At 40.8% G+C, this 16,911-nt stretch overlaps 2 protein-coding genes across 2 annotated transcripts in view; both read left to right on the top strand.

Annotated features, from left to right (window-relative positions):
• Positions 1-16,029, top strand: part of LOC113015640 (muscle M-line assembly protein unc-89-like) — a 32,705-nt gene extending 16,676 nt beyond the window's left edge. The window contains exons 8-10 of the mRNA XM_080294297.1: positions 13,773-14,090; positions 14,383-14,700; positions 15,444-16,029. Coding sequence (XP_080150423.1) covers positions 13,773-14,090; positions 14,383-14,700; positions 15,444-15,535 — 728 coding nt within the window. The 3' untranslated portion in view covers positions 15,536-16,029. The remainder of the gene's footprint in view (positions 1-13,772; positions 14,091-14,382; positions 14,701-15,443) is intronic.
• LOC113015637 (V-set domain-containing T-cell activation inhibitor 1-like) lies at positions 3,863-8,990 on the top strand. Its single transcript, XM_080292196.1, has 3 exons — positions 3,863-3,899; positions 7,298-7,648; positions 8,489-8,990. The coding sequence occupies exons 1-3, from the start codon at positions 3,863-3,865 to the stop codon at positions 8,842-8,844; spliced, it is 744 nt and encodes a 247-aa protein (XP_080148322.1). The 3' UTR covers positions 8,845-8,990.
• Positions 16,030-16,911: the final 882 nt, after the last annotated feature.

Raw genomic sequence — 16,911 nt, 5'->3', positions numbered from 1 at the left:
GTACTTTTTACTCTGACATTTACAGAAAGAACTGTTTGAAGAAACTTAATGTGCAGAGAGAAAATCTCCTGAACTCAACCTTTACTACAATCTCTGTGGACACGGGCAACTGGAGACCTGGTGGTCCGACAGGCGTTCCTGTTATACTTCTTTATAATCTATGTGAAGTGCTTGGGTCAATGTGCAGTTGGTGTGTTTTGGTGTCCTTTTCCCTGTGGAGCCGTGTGCTCACGGTGTGATAAAGACATTTACTTCAGGTCTGAGTGGACCTGAGAGGCTGGTACAAGAGGCAGGATTTGAAGTTCAGTGAGGTTTTTTCAAGGTGTTGTGGAAACAACCGTTCTCTGGAAAACAGTGAAGCTCCATCAATCTGCAATCAGCGAGAGCCTCTGTAGCTTTATACACACAGTCCATAGTGAAAAACTACATATCCAAATATTTCTGTTTGATTCCTCCTTTTATTGATTTACTTTATATAAGATAGTTTCACTGTCATTTTTATCTCTTTTGTTTCTTGTTGCTGTCAGAGGATTTAACTCTGCTGGTGTTGCTGCTGCAAAAACGTCCGAGACCGCGACACCAGCTGCTGTTGTAGTCAAGAATTCATCTGTGAGCTGTGATGCTGATATCTGTTAAGTCTGACACTGGCTGTGAATACACGGTCACATAAACAGACATGATGTTTTGTTTTCAACTGTGGAATATGAATATTGCACAATTCTTTGTAGACCAATGTTTTTGAGATATTCACACATACATGCTTCTTCTGAACAATGACTTCAACCAATCAAACTAACAGTTATTAATATTACTGAACAAATATCGTTCCAAATGAATTTTTACATTTAAAAAGTTGTTTGTTTAACCTGTGAAACAAAAAAACTAAGAATAAAACATCTGTGAATCCAGCTTTTGGTTTTTCTTTCTCTTATCAGCACTTAAGGTTTAGGTGACGTCTCACTTAGTGTCTGTAGCCAAAAATCACATCTGAACAAAGACGATGCTGAACATTTCATTCATAGTTTCACTTTCTTTCAGCCTGAAGCTGCCTCACCCTCACAGCTGAATCTGAAGCTCCAGTCAGAGGTGGAGTTTAGCAACTAGTCCATATCATGATGGACAGATGGCACGTACACAGGCTGGCCAGACGATGCAATTCTTAGTGACATCAGTACCTTTGGAGGAAAGCTCCAAGTTTGTTCCATCTGTGTCTAAGATCTTGTGAATTATTCTTGTGATAGGGTGAATCTCTTCTCTTCATCTTCGTCTGACTCCTGAAATCAATAGTAACAGTACTCTCTGTCTGAGCTTTCTATCTCTAAGTCATCAGTTTTCTCCTTCTTTTACTGTCCCAGAAAATCTCCCATTCACTCTCATTCCCACAGATCCACTGTGGTTCTTCTTCTTGCTTCTTCTATCTCTTCTGTTTTGTTCTGAAATCTCATGTTGCTGTAGCCACTTGTACTTTTTCTCTTTTTCTGGGATTCTTTGCACCTCACTGTAGTCTCTGACAACTGGTGAGTGATGGGTTTTTCTCCATTCTACCACTGGCAGCATGTCCACTAAAGATAACGCTCCTGATGATAGAGTGCTAAAATTGTGTAACTTCAGTTCGCTGACAGAGCTGAATATAAATGTGGAGCCATAGATGTGGCCTCTACAGATGCTGGTCTGGCTTCAGTCACCTTGAGACTCTGACTTTGTGTTGGATGATGCTGCCTCTTCCTTTTAATCATCGTTTGACACACTGTTGCTATTATCACCAGAAGATCTCTCTTATTATCAGCTTTCCTTGGACCCCAACGTTTTCTTCCTCCTTCTTTCCATGCACAACCTGCCTCATTATGTTCCACTGACTCTGTAGGAAACATCACAGGTTCTTCATGCTATTTACAGCAGTTGAGATTATTTATTTATTATTGATTATGTTTTACATTTTTATGCTGATAGAGAGATTGTTTTTTAAACTAACTTGGAAAAATACCTGTTTTAAAGAATATCTGCAGCATCACATTAATGTAAGTGTGCCTTCACTTTAGTCATAAAACCTTTTCATAGTTCTAAAGTATTAAAGGTGTTTGTCTCAAACTGACCTGTGACCAGCTCCACTCAGTGTGAGCCGTTTACTGTTTCTCTTCATTTATTGGTTGGTCTGCACAGGGACTACAGATGAGGCCAAATCTGATATTTTTACATTTTTGTAATTTTATAAACTGTGAAATAAAAACTTTGTAAGGTTTCATTTGATCAGTGTTCTTCTTCTTCTGTGGTGTTTCTGATGCTTCTGATGTGTTTGGGGCTGAATGTGGGCTTCAGGAAAGTTCAATTTAAGCTTTTTTTAAACTTCATAACGTCACAGAGAATTAAAATTAGGACCAATTTAAAACGTTTGACAGAAACTTTGGCATGTATGTCTACGCTTTGTTTCTGTCCTTTGATTCACTAAATGCCTCAGAGCCTGCAGAAACAACATTAAAATGTGAATTTGTTTGCACACAGACAAAAACATCTTCCTCCTCTACACCGATTTAACAAGATAAATTGGATTGAACAGTTTGTGCTGCATATAAAAATAAATAAATCTCACTACATTCACTGAAACCTCATCAGTTAAAACTAACAGCTTATGTTTAATAATTGAGAGTTATATTTACTTTTACTGAAGTCATTTTCTTTGCATAATAAGAATATTATCAGTGGTGCCTGGTGATGACCACACTGAGCTTTCCCCCAAACTTACATAAATCATGTCCTGTTTTCCTGTGTGATCCTCGAGGCCTCAGAATAATCCTGCTGTGCAGCTCTCTGCTGTTGTCCTGTGAAAGCAGCAGATCCATAATGCAGACTTCTGTTTGTGTCGTTAGACGCTCTGAATACTGGTTTATCACAGTCCACACGGAGCTGTTTAGTTTCCACTTCAGGAGTGACGGCAGCCACAGTGCCCTGCTTACCTGACCTCTGCTGGATTGTTGGTTCAGTCCACATAACACCAGGTTATCATGTCAGATCTTTATTTCACATGAACCCACAGAGACTTTAAATCAGCAGGAATCCAGATGAAGCCCTGAAACAGCAACATGACCTCATTGATGGGCAGCTAACTTGGTGTTGAGGAGTTTGCCTCAGGGCTCCTCAGCTCAGACGACAGCATGCTGTCTCCAAACCAGGACAAAACATAGAAACCTGTCTGTGGCCGTGTATCCAGCACTGGGCCACGGTATGTATGTAGTATGTGGGCAGGGTGAAATGTACCGTGGTATGTTGGAGTTGTCCACCTCAGTATCAGGCTCAGAGCTGCTGAATCCTGTCATAAAGGCCACCTGGTGAATAATTCCTCATATCCTGTATCTGATTGGTCTGTGGGAATGTGGTGATTTTAAAGTTTAAAGATCAGCAAATACCTGAGCTCACAGTTTTCTCCCTCTCTTTTCACACACGCAGTGTTTCAGATATTTATAAATACAATCTTCTGAATATTAACTTCTGCTAAATAGGCTAAAAGTAAAGTGTGATGAAACTAAGTCTCTTTCATTTTAGTAAAAGAACAAAAACAAACTTATCTGATAAGAGTAGTAGGAGGAGTTCATTCTCTCATGGTTTCCATCCTGTTCATCCACTTTTCTGTTAGCCACGCCCCCACAGGTGAACCAGCAAATCACTGCCTCCGTTCTCACAAACGTCTGATCTGTGGCCGGTCAGACTTCATTCCACAGATGTGCTTTAACAAAGTGTGAAGCTGAACTCTGAGCTGTGACAGTGAAGCAGTGTGAGAGTGTCAGTAGATGATCAGCAGAGGAAAGTGAAGCTGCTGTGAGCTGATGTCCTGAAGGGCTTTTAAAGAGTCTCTGAGTTTGACAGGAACATGAAGATGTTTGTGGTGTTTGTGATGCTCCTGCACGGTAAGTACACCTTCCTCTCTCTGCTCTCATCATCAGCTTTTCTTTCATCTCTCTCTCTTTAATGTGTTGAAGTGCAGCAGGAGGAGATTTCCATCAAACACTGGATTCTGATTCAGATCAAATAATACGACTGCTGGAAGTTTCAATAACTACGTACTTCAGCAAAAAATTTACATAGTTTACCATGTTTCTGTTTTTCTCTTTGTTCATTAAGTTTAGTTCTCTCACATGTCTGGTTACAGTGTTGCACTGTGCCGTTTCGACAGGAGCTATTTTCTTCAATACGACTGCTTCAGCTGTTTTACTTCAATTTCTCTTTAACTCTTCACACATTAGCTTTAATTACCTTCATGAGTCATTTGTAGTCTGCCTACGTCAGTGTAGAAACATTTATACATACGCAAAATAAACTGTGCCCATTAGAAGCAGTTAGACACTGATAAGATTCAACTGGTTCAGACTTAAAACTGAACCTTTATTACAGTCTTTGTTCCCATTGGCAGCTGGAGACCTGATGGTTCAACAGTCGACCCTGTTATATTTCCTTAAAGTGTGAAATATAAAATGTCACTGGACATCTGTGTGTTCACCATGTAATGAAGAGATTTATGTCAGGTCTGAGTGGACCTGAGAAGCAGATATCAGTGGCAGGATTAATGAAGTCCAGTCAGGTTTAACTCTGAGTTCACAATAATATGAAGTGATCCACTTCTTACCAGGGTCTGGACTAGAGATAAAAGTTCTCTGGAAAACAGTGATTCTCGATCAACCTGCAAACAGCCAGAGCCTCTATGTTTTTTTTATAGAGTCCACACTGAAAAATTAAAGATTATTTATTTTTTATATGGAATATAGATTCTAAATAACAGCGTAATTCCTCCTTGTATTGATTTATTTTGCATAAAATCAGCTTTCTTATTATTTTTCATCACTTTTGTTACTCATTTGCCGTTGAAGAATTTAACTCTGCTGGGTCAGAGAGCACAGTACCAGCTGCAGTCACAGTCGGGCGTCCCTCTGTGAGCTGTGATACTGACATCTGTTAACTCTGACACTGCGTCTGAATACATGATCACATAAACAGACATTCATGAGGTTATGAATATGACTATTGTACAGTTATTTGTAGACCAACGTTTTTGAGATATTCACACACACATGCATTCTTCTGAATAATGACTTCAACCAGTCAAACAGTTATTAATGTCCCTTATTGTTCCAAACAAAGTTACAGCAACATTTTTACAGATTAAACTAAAATGATTCTCCTTTATTGAAGTTTACCTGCAAACATCAATAATCTAAACCCATTGCTGCCATTAAGTATTCACACATGTAATAGAAGAAAACAACAGCAATAATTATTATTATAATAATAATACGTTTAATATGAAATATTTGAAAAATTTAACAAACGCTGAATCCAGTTTTAAAGTATGAAGATAAATGAAAAAGTTTCAGTCCCACACGGGTGGGGGGTAAATTAAATAAGTTATTTATTTAAGCTGTTAAACCCCCAAACCAAAGAAAAAAACATCTGTGAATCCAACTTTTGGTTTTTCTTTCTCTTATCAGCGAGGTTTAGGTGACGTCACGGTTAGTGTGTGTAGCCAAAAATTACATCTGAACAAAGAAAATTCTGCTCATTTCATTCATAGTTTCACTTTCAGCTGCACAACCCTCACAGCTGGATTTTGCCTCAGGTCAAAATAATCAAACACGAAGATACAAACATGCTTCTAGTTAATATGGACGATATATAAAACACAATCAATAAAATCTCCACCAGAAACCACTCACTGGTTTCTTGACTTTGATTTCTGTGAAGCTTCAGTGTTAACATTTTGACCACTGCTGTGTTGTCTTTTCGATATTTTTTTCTGTGTTTTTTGGTTTCTTTTGTTCTTTGAGGCAGAACCCACATTACTGCGCCACACATGTAGCCTCCACAGCTTTAAGTTATTACACTTAAACTTTGTTAAAGTATGTTTTAAAATGGAACACTTATAAAACTAGAGTTCACCAAACAGAGTCTGACTGTGCTTCAACACAACAAAAATAAAAAGCATTTCAAAAATGTACCTGCTCATCCACTTTAAATGTCGTCTGAGCAGAGAATCACTTTTGCTTTGCTGAGAACTGTGAAGCACAAAGGCACTGAGGACTCTTTTGTTGGTATTTAGAGAATTCAGACAGCTCTGATCCTTCAGTCTCACTTCACTCTGTGAAAAACATTTCTAATTAATCATTTATTTCCCCATGACATTGTCTGTATTCACAGACTGAAAATGGACATGGATGATGCTGGTTGACGTGTGTGCCAGAATAGAGAAGCAGCAGCACCAAGAGAAAGATGGAAAACCCTGCAGTCACACTTAACACTGTTCCTATCACTCAGTTTCACTTCAGCTCTTTGTATGTTGGCTGGTTGGTGGTACAACAACAGTACAGAGAGGAGTGGCCCACAGAATGACCACTGCCTCCCTCTGACAACAGAGCCCTATGCAGGTAGATGGGCTGTCCATAACTGCTCAGGGACTGCAAACACACCAGTCCACTAAAGAATAATTGTGGCGTAAATAAAACTGAAAATTTAACTAAACTCAGGCTGGAGCACTGGAGTTTCATCAAACATAGAAACCAGGCTCAGTTTCAGCTGCTGTGAACAGAATTTGCGCTCTAACTGCAGGTGCAGTCAGTGTGATAGCCTAGCTGTTACTGTTTCCACATCAGTGTGAGTGTTTTCATGGTTCTTTTAAAGCTCAACCTGAAAACACATCATGGATGCATCATTTCATAGATGCAGCCAAGAAGCAACCTAGGGTTAGTATCTTGCCTACAGCAAGATATTTGTCATGCAGATTGGAGTAGCTAGGGATATGACTCAGTGAGTGAATAAATAAAAGTGTTCTGTTGACTCTCCAACATGTTTTCAAGCATATATTGTTGTAGTGAATGTCAGTCAGCTTGGATTGACCTATTCTTATAGGAGTTGTCACGATCTGCGGCTGCAGACTGTGTGTGTTTCTGTGAGGACCTAAATGCAGACAACAAGAGGCAAAACTAAATTTTAATGGAAGGCGTATTATGGCAGATACAAAACATGAACAGAACAGCTAAACTGAAATAAACGCAGAACTGACTATGAAAAAAAAATGAATAGGAAAATCAATGCTGAGGAAAACTGAAGCTGTTTTGTGTTCTCAATACCTCGAGACATCTGTTGGAGTGCAGCAATTTCACTCTTTGAAAGATTAAAATGTTATTTCTTTTACTTCAGTGGGACTGATAACATTTATGCTGGCTCTTTGTTGTTTGTAAAACTTGTTCTTGAAGGTAGTATTAGTTAATAGTGCATCATTTCAAGATGAATTTGATTTCTGTTTCTGTTCTTCCAGTTTCCCAGCATGCTCTGGCTGTGGTGGTGGAGGTGAATGAGGGGGAAAGGTCTGTCCTGCTGTCATGTCTGTACTCAGGTTCTATACCTGAGGACAACACCACAGTGACGTGGACTCGCAGTGGCATAGATCCCAAATCAGTACACCTACGTCGAGCAGGAGGAGACGATCTTAGAGGACAAAACCAGCGTTACAGAGGGCGCACATCAATGAATCGTTACGCCTTAATCACAAAAGACTTCAGCCTCACTCTGAGGAAACCACAACTGACTGACAGCGGCAACTACACCTGCTCCATCAGCAATGGAAGACAAGAACGGAGTATCAGAGCCATCAAGCTGCAGGTCAAAGGTCAGAACAAAACCCAAAGGCCTGTTGTACTTAAAGGTCATAACTCAGTACTGACAAAGACAAACAAAGGTCAGAGGTCAAACTGAAGTGAAGTATTTCCTAAGCGGTTCTGAAAGTCTTGATGATACCAGCAGCAACTTTTGACTTCAGATTTGCCTTCACTGAAAACAGCAAAACAAGAATAACAAAGCAGAAGAAAATAGGATCTTGCAGCTACAGCCTTTGGTGATAATAAGAATTACTAAGTTCAGCTTCGGGTCAGAGGTTCATGTCAGGGAGACACACACACATCTGCACATATATTTATAAGTGCCTGCTGTCATTTTATACATCATTCAACATGAAACATTCAGGTTGTTTTGCCAGAACCAATGTTTTTATGCTAACCCAAAATTTGAATTACTTGACCCCCAACATATTCATTATGAACTTTTAGTAACTGTAGCAGCATCTCATAAATAACATTTAACACTGAAAACAAAAAGAGAGAACATTATTGTTAATGGTTGCTGAACAGTCAGGTCAGGAATGTAGATACTGTACTGTGCTCCAGTTACAATCAGTATTACTAGTCCTATATGTTAATATGTTATATGTTAATGCGCGCTCAGTCATCCAGGTAAGAAAATCCAAAAATCTGTTCGCTTAAACAGAAGTTGTCCTCCTTCTCTCCCGGATCGCCTGGAGCTTTCTTTAGATGCCTTGCTAATTATAACCAAATCAAGTAACTTGGATGAGTGAGGAAATGTTTTTCCCACAGAAAACGCTATGTCCAGGAACAGGATAAGCTTCGGGGGGTTCTAGTCCTATGGTTTATATTGCGGTTTCTTGTCCTCTTAGACCAGCAGGTGGAGGTGAAGGTGAGGGAAGGCTCAGAGTCTGTCATCCTGCCCTGCAAAACAAAACCTGACCTGCCTGAGGACACCACAGTGGAGTGGAGTCGCTCTGACCTTGGACTCATCACAGTCCATGAGTATTCTAACAGAAATGATGAGCTCATGACTCAGGACGAAGTTTACAGAGACCGAACGAAGATGAATGAAGACCTGCTGAGAACTGGAGACCTCAGTCTGACCCTGAAACACCCCAAAGTGAAAGACAGTGGAGGATACATCTGCACCATCTACAGGGACAAAGACATCCTGACAAAGAAAGTAGTGCTGCAGGTCAAAGGTCAGTGCTGTACACAGAGGTGAGTGCTATAGATATAAGTCAGAAGTCATATTTATTTTCTTTGCAGAACCATTTCCATCCTGGGCCAAACTTTTGTTGGCACTCCTGGTTATCCTGCTTCTTGTTGTGGTTTCTGGAGGTCTTTTATTTCGTTTCCGGCAGTACTTCATGCCAGGTGAGTCACTTCTACTACACTACCCATAATGCCGATGGTTAGCAGGTGTCCTCTGGTGGCTCCTTGACTGTGGCTCACACAAACTTGTTCCAGAAGCTGAAAGAGTTGAGAGTTACAAACAGCTGATACAGAGAGCTGAAGAGAAACTTCCAGGTTTGTTCCAGAAGTCAGAAAACCTCCTTCAGACTCAGTCATTGATCAGTGAAACAGCTCCACAACATGACTTTACTAAACAGTGTGTGTGCTTCACTGCATTGATCTAACACAAGTCGTGTCCAAATTCATGGGCTGCATCCTCCTGATGACCCGGCCTTCGCGGTCTACGTGGGCCAGGTCCTCAGAAGGTCGGGTAGGCCGGAAGTAAACTGCTGTGAAATTGGACGGTCTAGCCTTCTGATTAGCGTCACCGCTGTCTCGGTGGAGTTTAATAAACTCAGCCGTCTGCTCCTTGCTGTCTAAAATATAACAGGACACTGGTGTAAATTCTCGACCATCTCATACTTCTGTTTAATCAGTTTTCTGTTTGACGTTTATTCAGCTGTGTGAAAACCAAGGAGGAACCCACCCGGAGGATTAATAAAGTTTTACCTAAACTAATCTAATCTAATAACTTTAATCTCAGCCAAACCGATTTACTCACGAACAAACAAAACACTGAAAAAAGCCCAACAATAACATTTTTAGGTTGTCTAAGTTACTTATATATTACGTTTAACCTGAGTAGCGAAAGTCCGCGGTGATCTGAAAATGATGTGCCGGGAGTTGTGCCGTTCTCAGCCGCATCAGTGATCCTCGAGCTCCCGGCTAGCTATTGAGCTGGTGGGTAGCAGATGTCTCCGAAAACGTTGAAGCACTTTTGCAAATATGCGATATCTTGATAAACCGAGCAGATATTTGATGTTTACACAGCTACTTTCTCTACTGAAAATATGTTAAAAGCTTACTTTGTGACCCAGAAAGATTAATAAGACTAATTTTAAAACTAAGTAATTTTTAAACTTAGTAGCGGCCACCATTGTTGGAAACTGGAATTTGGCTGGGCCACGCTATGAATTCTGGGATATGGTAGGCCACGAAGGACACACCCGACCCATTCTTCAAATTCGGGGAAAAGGAGGACGCATTTGTCGGCTGCATTCGGAGGAGTCTACAAATTTGGACAGCCTTCGGCGCGTCGCTGTGATGTAATCGGTCTACAAATGCGTCCTCAGGAGCAGTGTTGGGCAAGTTACTTTGAAAAAGTAATTAATTATAGTTAGTAGTTACTTCTTCAAAAAAGTAACTGAGGTAGTAACTGAGTTACAATATTCTAAAAGTAATTAATTACTTGAAAAGTAACTATTGCGTTACTTTAAAAAAATGTTTAACCCTCTTGGGTCCAGGGTATAATTGGCCATTTTTAACTACTTTTGATGTTCCCTCCACATTTTACCTTTAAAAACTATTTACTTTGCCTTGTTTGGTCTCATTCTTTTCAGCACAGCCTCACGTGTCTGAATTTACAGTCATGTTTTCATGTTGACATACTGTATTAACACGATTGATCTAAAATCAGACAAAAACATAATATCCGAGTAGAAAAAGTTATATTTTTTACTGTAACAACCACAAACATGTTTAATGATCATATTTCACAACTTTAAATGCAAATATAAATTGTCAATTTTAAAATCCTGTGCACAAGTTTGCAAACAAAGTTATTTACATCCATTTACCTTTTACCTTGATTTTTTAAAATAACCATTTCAAACTATTTACAGATCAGCTGTTCTTCAATAAGATGCCACAAATTATTTGTGCCACTCCAAAAACATAATTTCTGTCCACTATAAAGGAAACATCACAGCCTGATACCTGCAGGTCTGACAGCAGCAGGTGTATCACTCCTGTTTCTACCTGGAGACAGCAGTCGCCTCATTGTTCTGACACAACACAAAACTATCCACAACACTACACACTAACTACAAAAGACAACACATTAACTACAGACTCCAAACACGCTAAACGTCACAAATCTCTCACATCTCAAAACTCGCTCGCTCTCTCTTTTCCTGCTCTCTCTCGCCGTCACTCCTAAAACTTCCCCTGTTTTATTAAATTTTTTTGCTCAAAAGCAGAGAGGTCTCGCTGCGCTGTCATTAGACAGTAAACATGACGAAACTATTGAGGAAAAAACGCTGCGTATATATTGTTTATCATGACTCTGGTTTTACGTGGCCTATCAACACAATTTACAAACTGGTATCTATCACCTTGTTGCTTTGTCTTTAAGTGGTCATGTGATTGACTTACCACGACTACTTTATTCTTCCTCAGTCAAACAGCAGCACTCATGCGATTGTTTTGCCCCCTTAGCTCCAGGTGTTGTGCTAGACAGTGATCGTGATTACCGTCCGCGGGAGCGCGCAGCTGCTTAAAGCTGTAGCGTTCAGATTACTTACAGCTACTTCCGTACAACTGATATAAGATGCGGTAAGCTGAGCACAGCTTCAACCGTCTGTTTGTTGAAAAATAGTAAAGGACCGCATTTCCTTGTTAGTAACTGTAACGCCGTTGTAAGGATAGGAATAGTAATTAGTTAGATTACTCGTTACTGAAAAGAGTAACGCTGTTAGTAACGCCGTTACTTGTAACACCGTTATTCCCATCACTGATCAGGAGGATGCGGCCCATGAATTTGGACATGACCACAGAGGCTGCATGTGGACAAGCTGTTCTTCTTCTGTGGTGGTAAACAGCAGCTGACATGGAAACATGTGCTGACAGTAAATGTTGCAGCAGCTTCAGTAAATGTTCCTCCTTGAGTTGTGCTCAGTCATGTGGTGGAGAGCTTCAGATGTTCAGACACACGAGATCTTCATGGTTTCTGTGCTGATGTGTGTGAGACATGGCCGACTGTGGAGGCTCAGTCTGTCTGTTCTTCTTCATCCAACATGTCTGCAGCACTTTACAGGACGCTGCAGACGAGTTACCAAAGAACGAGTCAGGAACACATCAGGAACAAACTGAGACACAATCTGACTGAGACTAGAAGACAAGGAGGGACAGGGAGGTCATGTGACCATCACAGCTGCTGCTGATGTCATCATGTTGTGCTTTATTGTTTTCTCAGTTTACGAGGTGGGGGTGGATTCAGGGGAGGAGTCTGTCCAGCTGCCGTGCAAAGCTATAGTCAGATTCCTCAAAGACACTAGAGTGGAGTGGAAGGACAGAGATGGCAGGACAGTCCATGTGTATGAGAATGGACGTGACCAGCGTGGAGAACAGCACCGGTTTTACAGAGGACGAACAGAGATGAACAGAAACCTGCTGAAATTTAGAAACCTCAGTCTGACCCTGAAACTTCCCACAGATGACGACAGCTCCACCTACACCTGCACCATCAGCAGGAAGGGAAACTTGCTGAAGAAGAAACAAGTGGAGCTCCATGTCAGAGGTCTGAACATAGTTTCATACAATAAACATATTTTATATTTGACACTATTTCCTCTCCATACTTCAGCCTCTTGGCCAGTTTAGGTTCTCAGTGGTTTAGAAAGGCAGAGCTTATTGATCAGCAGCAGACTGGATGAAATAAATCATCATAAAACTGAATGATCGTTTATCAGCTCACTGATGGATTGTATAGATTATTTTGTATTTCTTTACGTAGAGCTGCAGAGTTCATGAAAAAATAAATCTTGTCATAGACAAGCCTCATTTGGTTTGGATGGACTTTATCTCTGCTGCTGATTGAACAGAAATAAAACAAAGGAACTGTTTATGTTCAGTGGGGCAGTTGGACATGTTTCAGACTGGAACCTGTCATTGCAAATATTTAATTTGAACCAGTCAAAACATGCTCAGAGTTGCTTCAGTCTGTACAACTCATGTTGTGTTTGTTGTCCTCTCAGTCCCCCAGCTGGAGGTGGTTTCAGGGGCGGAGTCTATTCTGCTGCCCTGCGAAACTACCATAAACCTGCCTGAAGTTGCTAAAGTGGAGTGGAAGACCAGATTCAACAGGAAGGTCAACGTGTATGAGAACAGATCTGACCAGCTTCAAGATCAGGACCACCGTTACAGAGACCGAACACAGATGACTGAAGACCCGCTGAGAACTGGAGACTTCAGTCTGACCCTGAAGTACCCCACAGACTGGGACACAGACACCTACACCTGCACCGCCTACAGCAGGGAGGGAAACATCCTGATGATGAAACAAGTGGAGCTGAAAGTCAAAGGTCAGTGCTGTTTTGTGTGTGTGAGCTGCAGATGCCATTGAAACTTGAGAAAGTGTAATAACTCCAGCTGTACATATCTTGTCCATTTAACCCATTTATTATTTGCCAATGGTTGTATTCATAGTTTATTCATATTTTAACAGTTCCTCTTAGTATTCAACATCATTTAACATCACAACAACGTGGTCACAGACCTTTAGGTCCTACTGACCAACAACACCTGATGGTAATTAAATGTGCCTACCTTAAAAACTGTGCCATAAAGACATATCATAGTGTAAAAACAGAGGCACACAAACATAAATGGCTCCTAAAGCCCGGCCCCTTATGCACCAGACTTGACAATTCTAATTATAAAGAAAATAGGAAGCTATTAATAAAGTCTATTTTAGACACACAAAACCAAACCAAAGCCATCTGCAGAAGAATTTTTCAAAAAAAAAAAAGAAGATATCTCCAGGTTTTAGATTTTGATCTGCTTCTGTCCTTCAGCTTTCTCTACAACTCTGAAAGACTGCTGCTGCTACAGCTCATGTTGTGTTTGTTGTCCTCTCAGTCTGCTGTGAGGAGTTAGAGGAGGAGGTGGAGTCTTTCAAGCTGCCCTTCAAAACCACAGAAAACCTGCCTGAAGAAGCTGAAGTGGTGTGGAGAGACAGCAATGACAGGAAGGTCCACGTGTATAAGAACGGCTCTGACCAGCCTGATGAACAGCACCAGCTTTACAGAGACCGGACAGAGATGAATGAAGACCCGCTGAGAACCGGAGACCTCAGTCTGACCCTGAAACAGCCCACAGATGGAGACAAAGGAGGATACAGCTGTAGAGTCTACGGGGAGATCCAGAGATACAAAAGAGTGCTGCTCAGAGTCAAAGGTTTGTGTGGTTTCCATGTGGTGGGGTGCGAGGCAAATACTGATGTATATAGTGAAATCCACGTCATCATTAACTGTGACGAACAGCTTGCTCTAAACTGGAACAAATTACAGAGAAATGGACCAACAGTGAGGTCCAAGCTTTGTTAGAGATCCAGGCCTGCACACACACAGTGTAAACACAGTGAAACTACAGAGTACTGTGAGGAGGTACAAAAGCTCCTCCTTCTGTTCTACTCAGAAACCCACTGCTGCTGTCTGTACAGCTCATCTTTTGTTTGTCGTCCTCTCAGACTGTCAGGTGGAGGAGGGTGAGGGGGCGGAGTCTGTCCAGCTGCCATTTAAAACAACAGCAAACCTGCCTGGAGATACCAAGGTGCAGTGGGGGGTCAGTGGTGATAAAATGGTCCATGTGTATGAGAACGGCTCTGACCAGCCTCACAAACAGCACCAGGATTACAAACACCGAACGGAGATGAATGAAGACCTGCTAAAAACTGGAGACCTCAGTCTGACCCTGAAACACCCCACAGAGAGAGACAGTGGAGAATATAAATGTGAAGTCGACGGGGAGGTCAAGAGAAACAAAACAGTGCACCTCAAAGTCAAAGGTTTGCTTGTGTCTCTGTGTGTGTACATGTTTTGACATCTTTGTGAGGACACAAACCTGGCATGCTACAATACTTGTGGAGTCTAACGGTCACTTGTGGGGACAAAATTCCCATTTCGATGAGTTCGAAGGCATTTTTGAGTCTCAAATTGTGGTTTAAGTGTCAGTGTAGCGGCAATCTTCAGTCCTTCGTTTCCGCTTCTGCAGGACAAAAATCTTCTGACTCGTGCTTTTCTAACATAGTTTGTATGCCACTGAAACTGAAAACTGCAAAACAAATATCTCCAGTTCGACCCCAGTTTGTATTTTCCTGATATTATACCAAAAACAACTATAAACAGCAACGGTTAGAAAACTGTTGCTCCTGATTACTTGTCTAACCTTTCATCAACACGGCAGCTCAATACGACCACGTTTACGACACCTACCAACACTTTAAAACCACACAACAGATTAACAAATCAGAACAAATTTACGGAGCATAATATATCAGATTACAACATAAAATAACCAAGATTAAAATTAGAAACAGTGGTTAGGTTTAGGGTTAGGACTTCATTTTTGATTTTTAGGGTAAGCAGCTTGGGAAAGCATTATGTCAGTGACATGTCCCCACAAGGATGTAAATACATACAAACGTGTGTGTGTGTGTGTGTGTGTGTGTGTGTGTGTGTGTGTGTGTGTGTGTGTGTGTGTGTGTGTGTGTGTGTGTGTGTGTCTGACTGTCTTGTGTCTCCTCTGCAGGGAGAGTTCAGGTCCAGGATCAAACAGGGGACATCAGGAACAGAAGCAGCTCCATTGATCCGACTCCTCTGATGGCTGATCAATCAGTTTGATCTGTGTGTTCTTTGATTATTGATCAGTGATGTCAGAGTGGAGTCAGTGTGATGTTGTTGTTGTGTGTTTGAGACTTTTAGTGTCCATGAAGGTCTCTGCTGCCGTAGATCCTCTGAACTGTGACAGAGGTCTCACTCTGGAGGAAACTCTCAGCACTTTCCAGCAGCTCCTCCATCATGGAGGACGTTCCCTCACTGTAACAGGTGGAGGAGAGAGGAGAGGAAGCACAGGTGGATCCTCTGAGGAAGACATTATTCTGTTAAATGAGAGGAAACGCAAAGATATGATTGCTTCGTCTCAGTCCAATCAGATCTGTTTTCATGTGTACCTCAGTGTGATTGTTTATGTTTATCTTTGTATATTGTACAGAGTCGTGTGATCTGCCCCGGCATGACAAATGTAAATAATTTTATTGTAATGAGGCAGGTGTAGTTCTCTTATATTTATATTAATCTGTTCAGTGAACAGAATAAAAATGCCCTCTTTGATCTACTGTGGTTCTTCTTCTGTGGTGTTTCTGATGGAGCAGCTGCTCCTGATGTTTGAGGATGAGACCAGGGTTCCTACAGCTTCAGGTCAGAGAGACTGAAGCTCTCCAAGTGCTTTCTAATCGGAGATAAAGTATTTGAATTTCAGGAACAGGGCCATTCCTCCAATCAAGCATCTTCCAGTTCCTTTCTATATATAATCCCCCAGTTCTACAAGCGGTTCATTCTCATCTTCATGCCCGTCCACCCTTCCTTTTTTCACTTCTTTAACTTTCTCCCTTACAAGTAATTGGGAATCTTCAGGGGCGAGGCCTTCCCCAATCCACAGCTCACTTCATGTTTAAGCCATTCACCTTCATGTATTAAAATAATATCAAACCTAAAATGAGGACGTGGGCCCACTGAGTGAAAGTTTTTATCTGGCCAGCTTCAGTAAGAAATACAGATTATTCAAACAAACGTTATTAACCTGATCAAAAAACAGGGAATGTACTTAATGACTTCATACAGACATTTCATATAGACTGAGCTCAGTTTTTAAATTTTTTTTTAAACTCTCAGAGTATCAGAGCCCACCACAGCTAAAACAATCAGTCTCACACATCTAAACTCAAATTTACTGGAATAACAATTATAATCCACGAGCTAAACAGTTTGTAAATATAACGTATAAAGAAATAAATAAAGTCAAATTTCTCATCTACTGACATGCTTTTCTTATAATTTGGCAGGTTGTTCCAAAAGTTAGACTATAATTACATATTTTTCATCAATATTTAAAATCCTGACCTGTACCTGTTGGTTAGATCTGCTGTAAGTAATATAAGTTTTTCACGTTTAGTTTAAATGTGATACAGTCATTTAAAAAGTAAGGAAAGTTCAGGCAC

This window comes from Astatotilapia calliptera, chromosome 3, assembly GCF_964374335.1.
Source record: "Astatotilapia calliptera chromosome 3, fAstCal68.1, whole genome shotgun sequence".
Taxonomy (NCBI): domain Eukaryota; kingdom Metazoa; phylum Chordata; class Actinopteri; order Cichliformes; family Cichlidae; genus Astatotilapia; species Astatotilapia calliptera.
Note: the sequence above shows the minus strand (reverse complement) of the source record. Positions and strands in the feature narration are given on the sequence as shown.

Excerpts from the sequence above, each read along its gene's own strand:
- LOC113015637 (XM_080292196.1), top strand. The coding sequence starts at position 3,863 with ATGAAGATGTTTGTGGTGTTTGTGATGCTCCTGCACG. Across the intron at positions 3,900-7,297 it reads GTTTGTGATGCTCCTGCACG|TTTCCCAGCATGCTCTGGCT; the intron begins GTAAGTACACCT and ends CTGTTCTTCCAG. Across the intron at positions 7,649-8,488 it reads CATCAAGCTGCAGGTCAAAG|ACCAGCAGGTGGAGGTGAAG; the intron begins GTCAGAACAAAA and ends TTGTCCTCTTAG.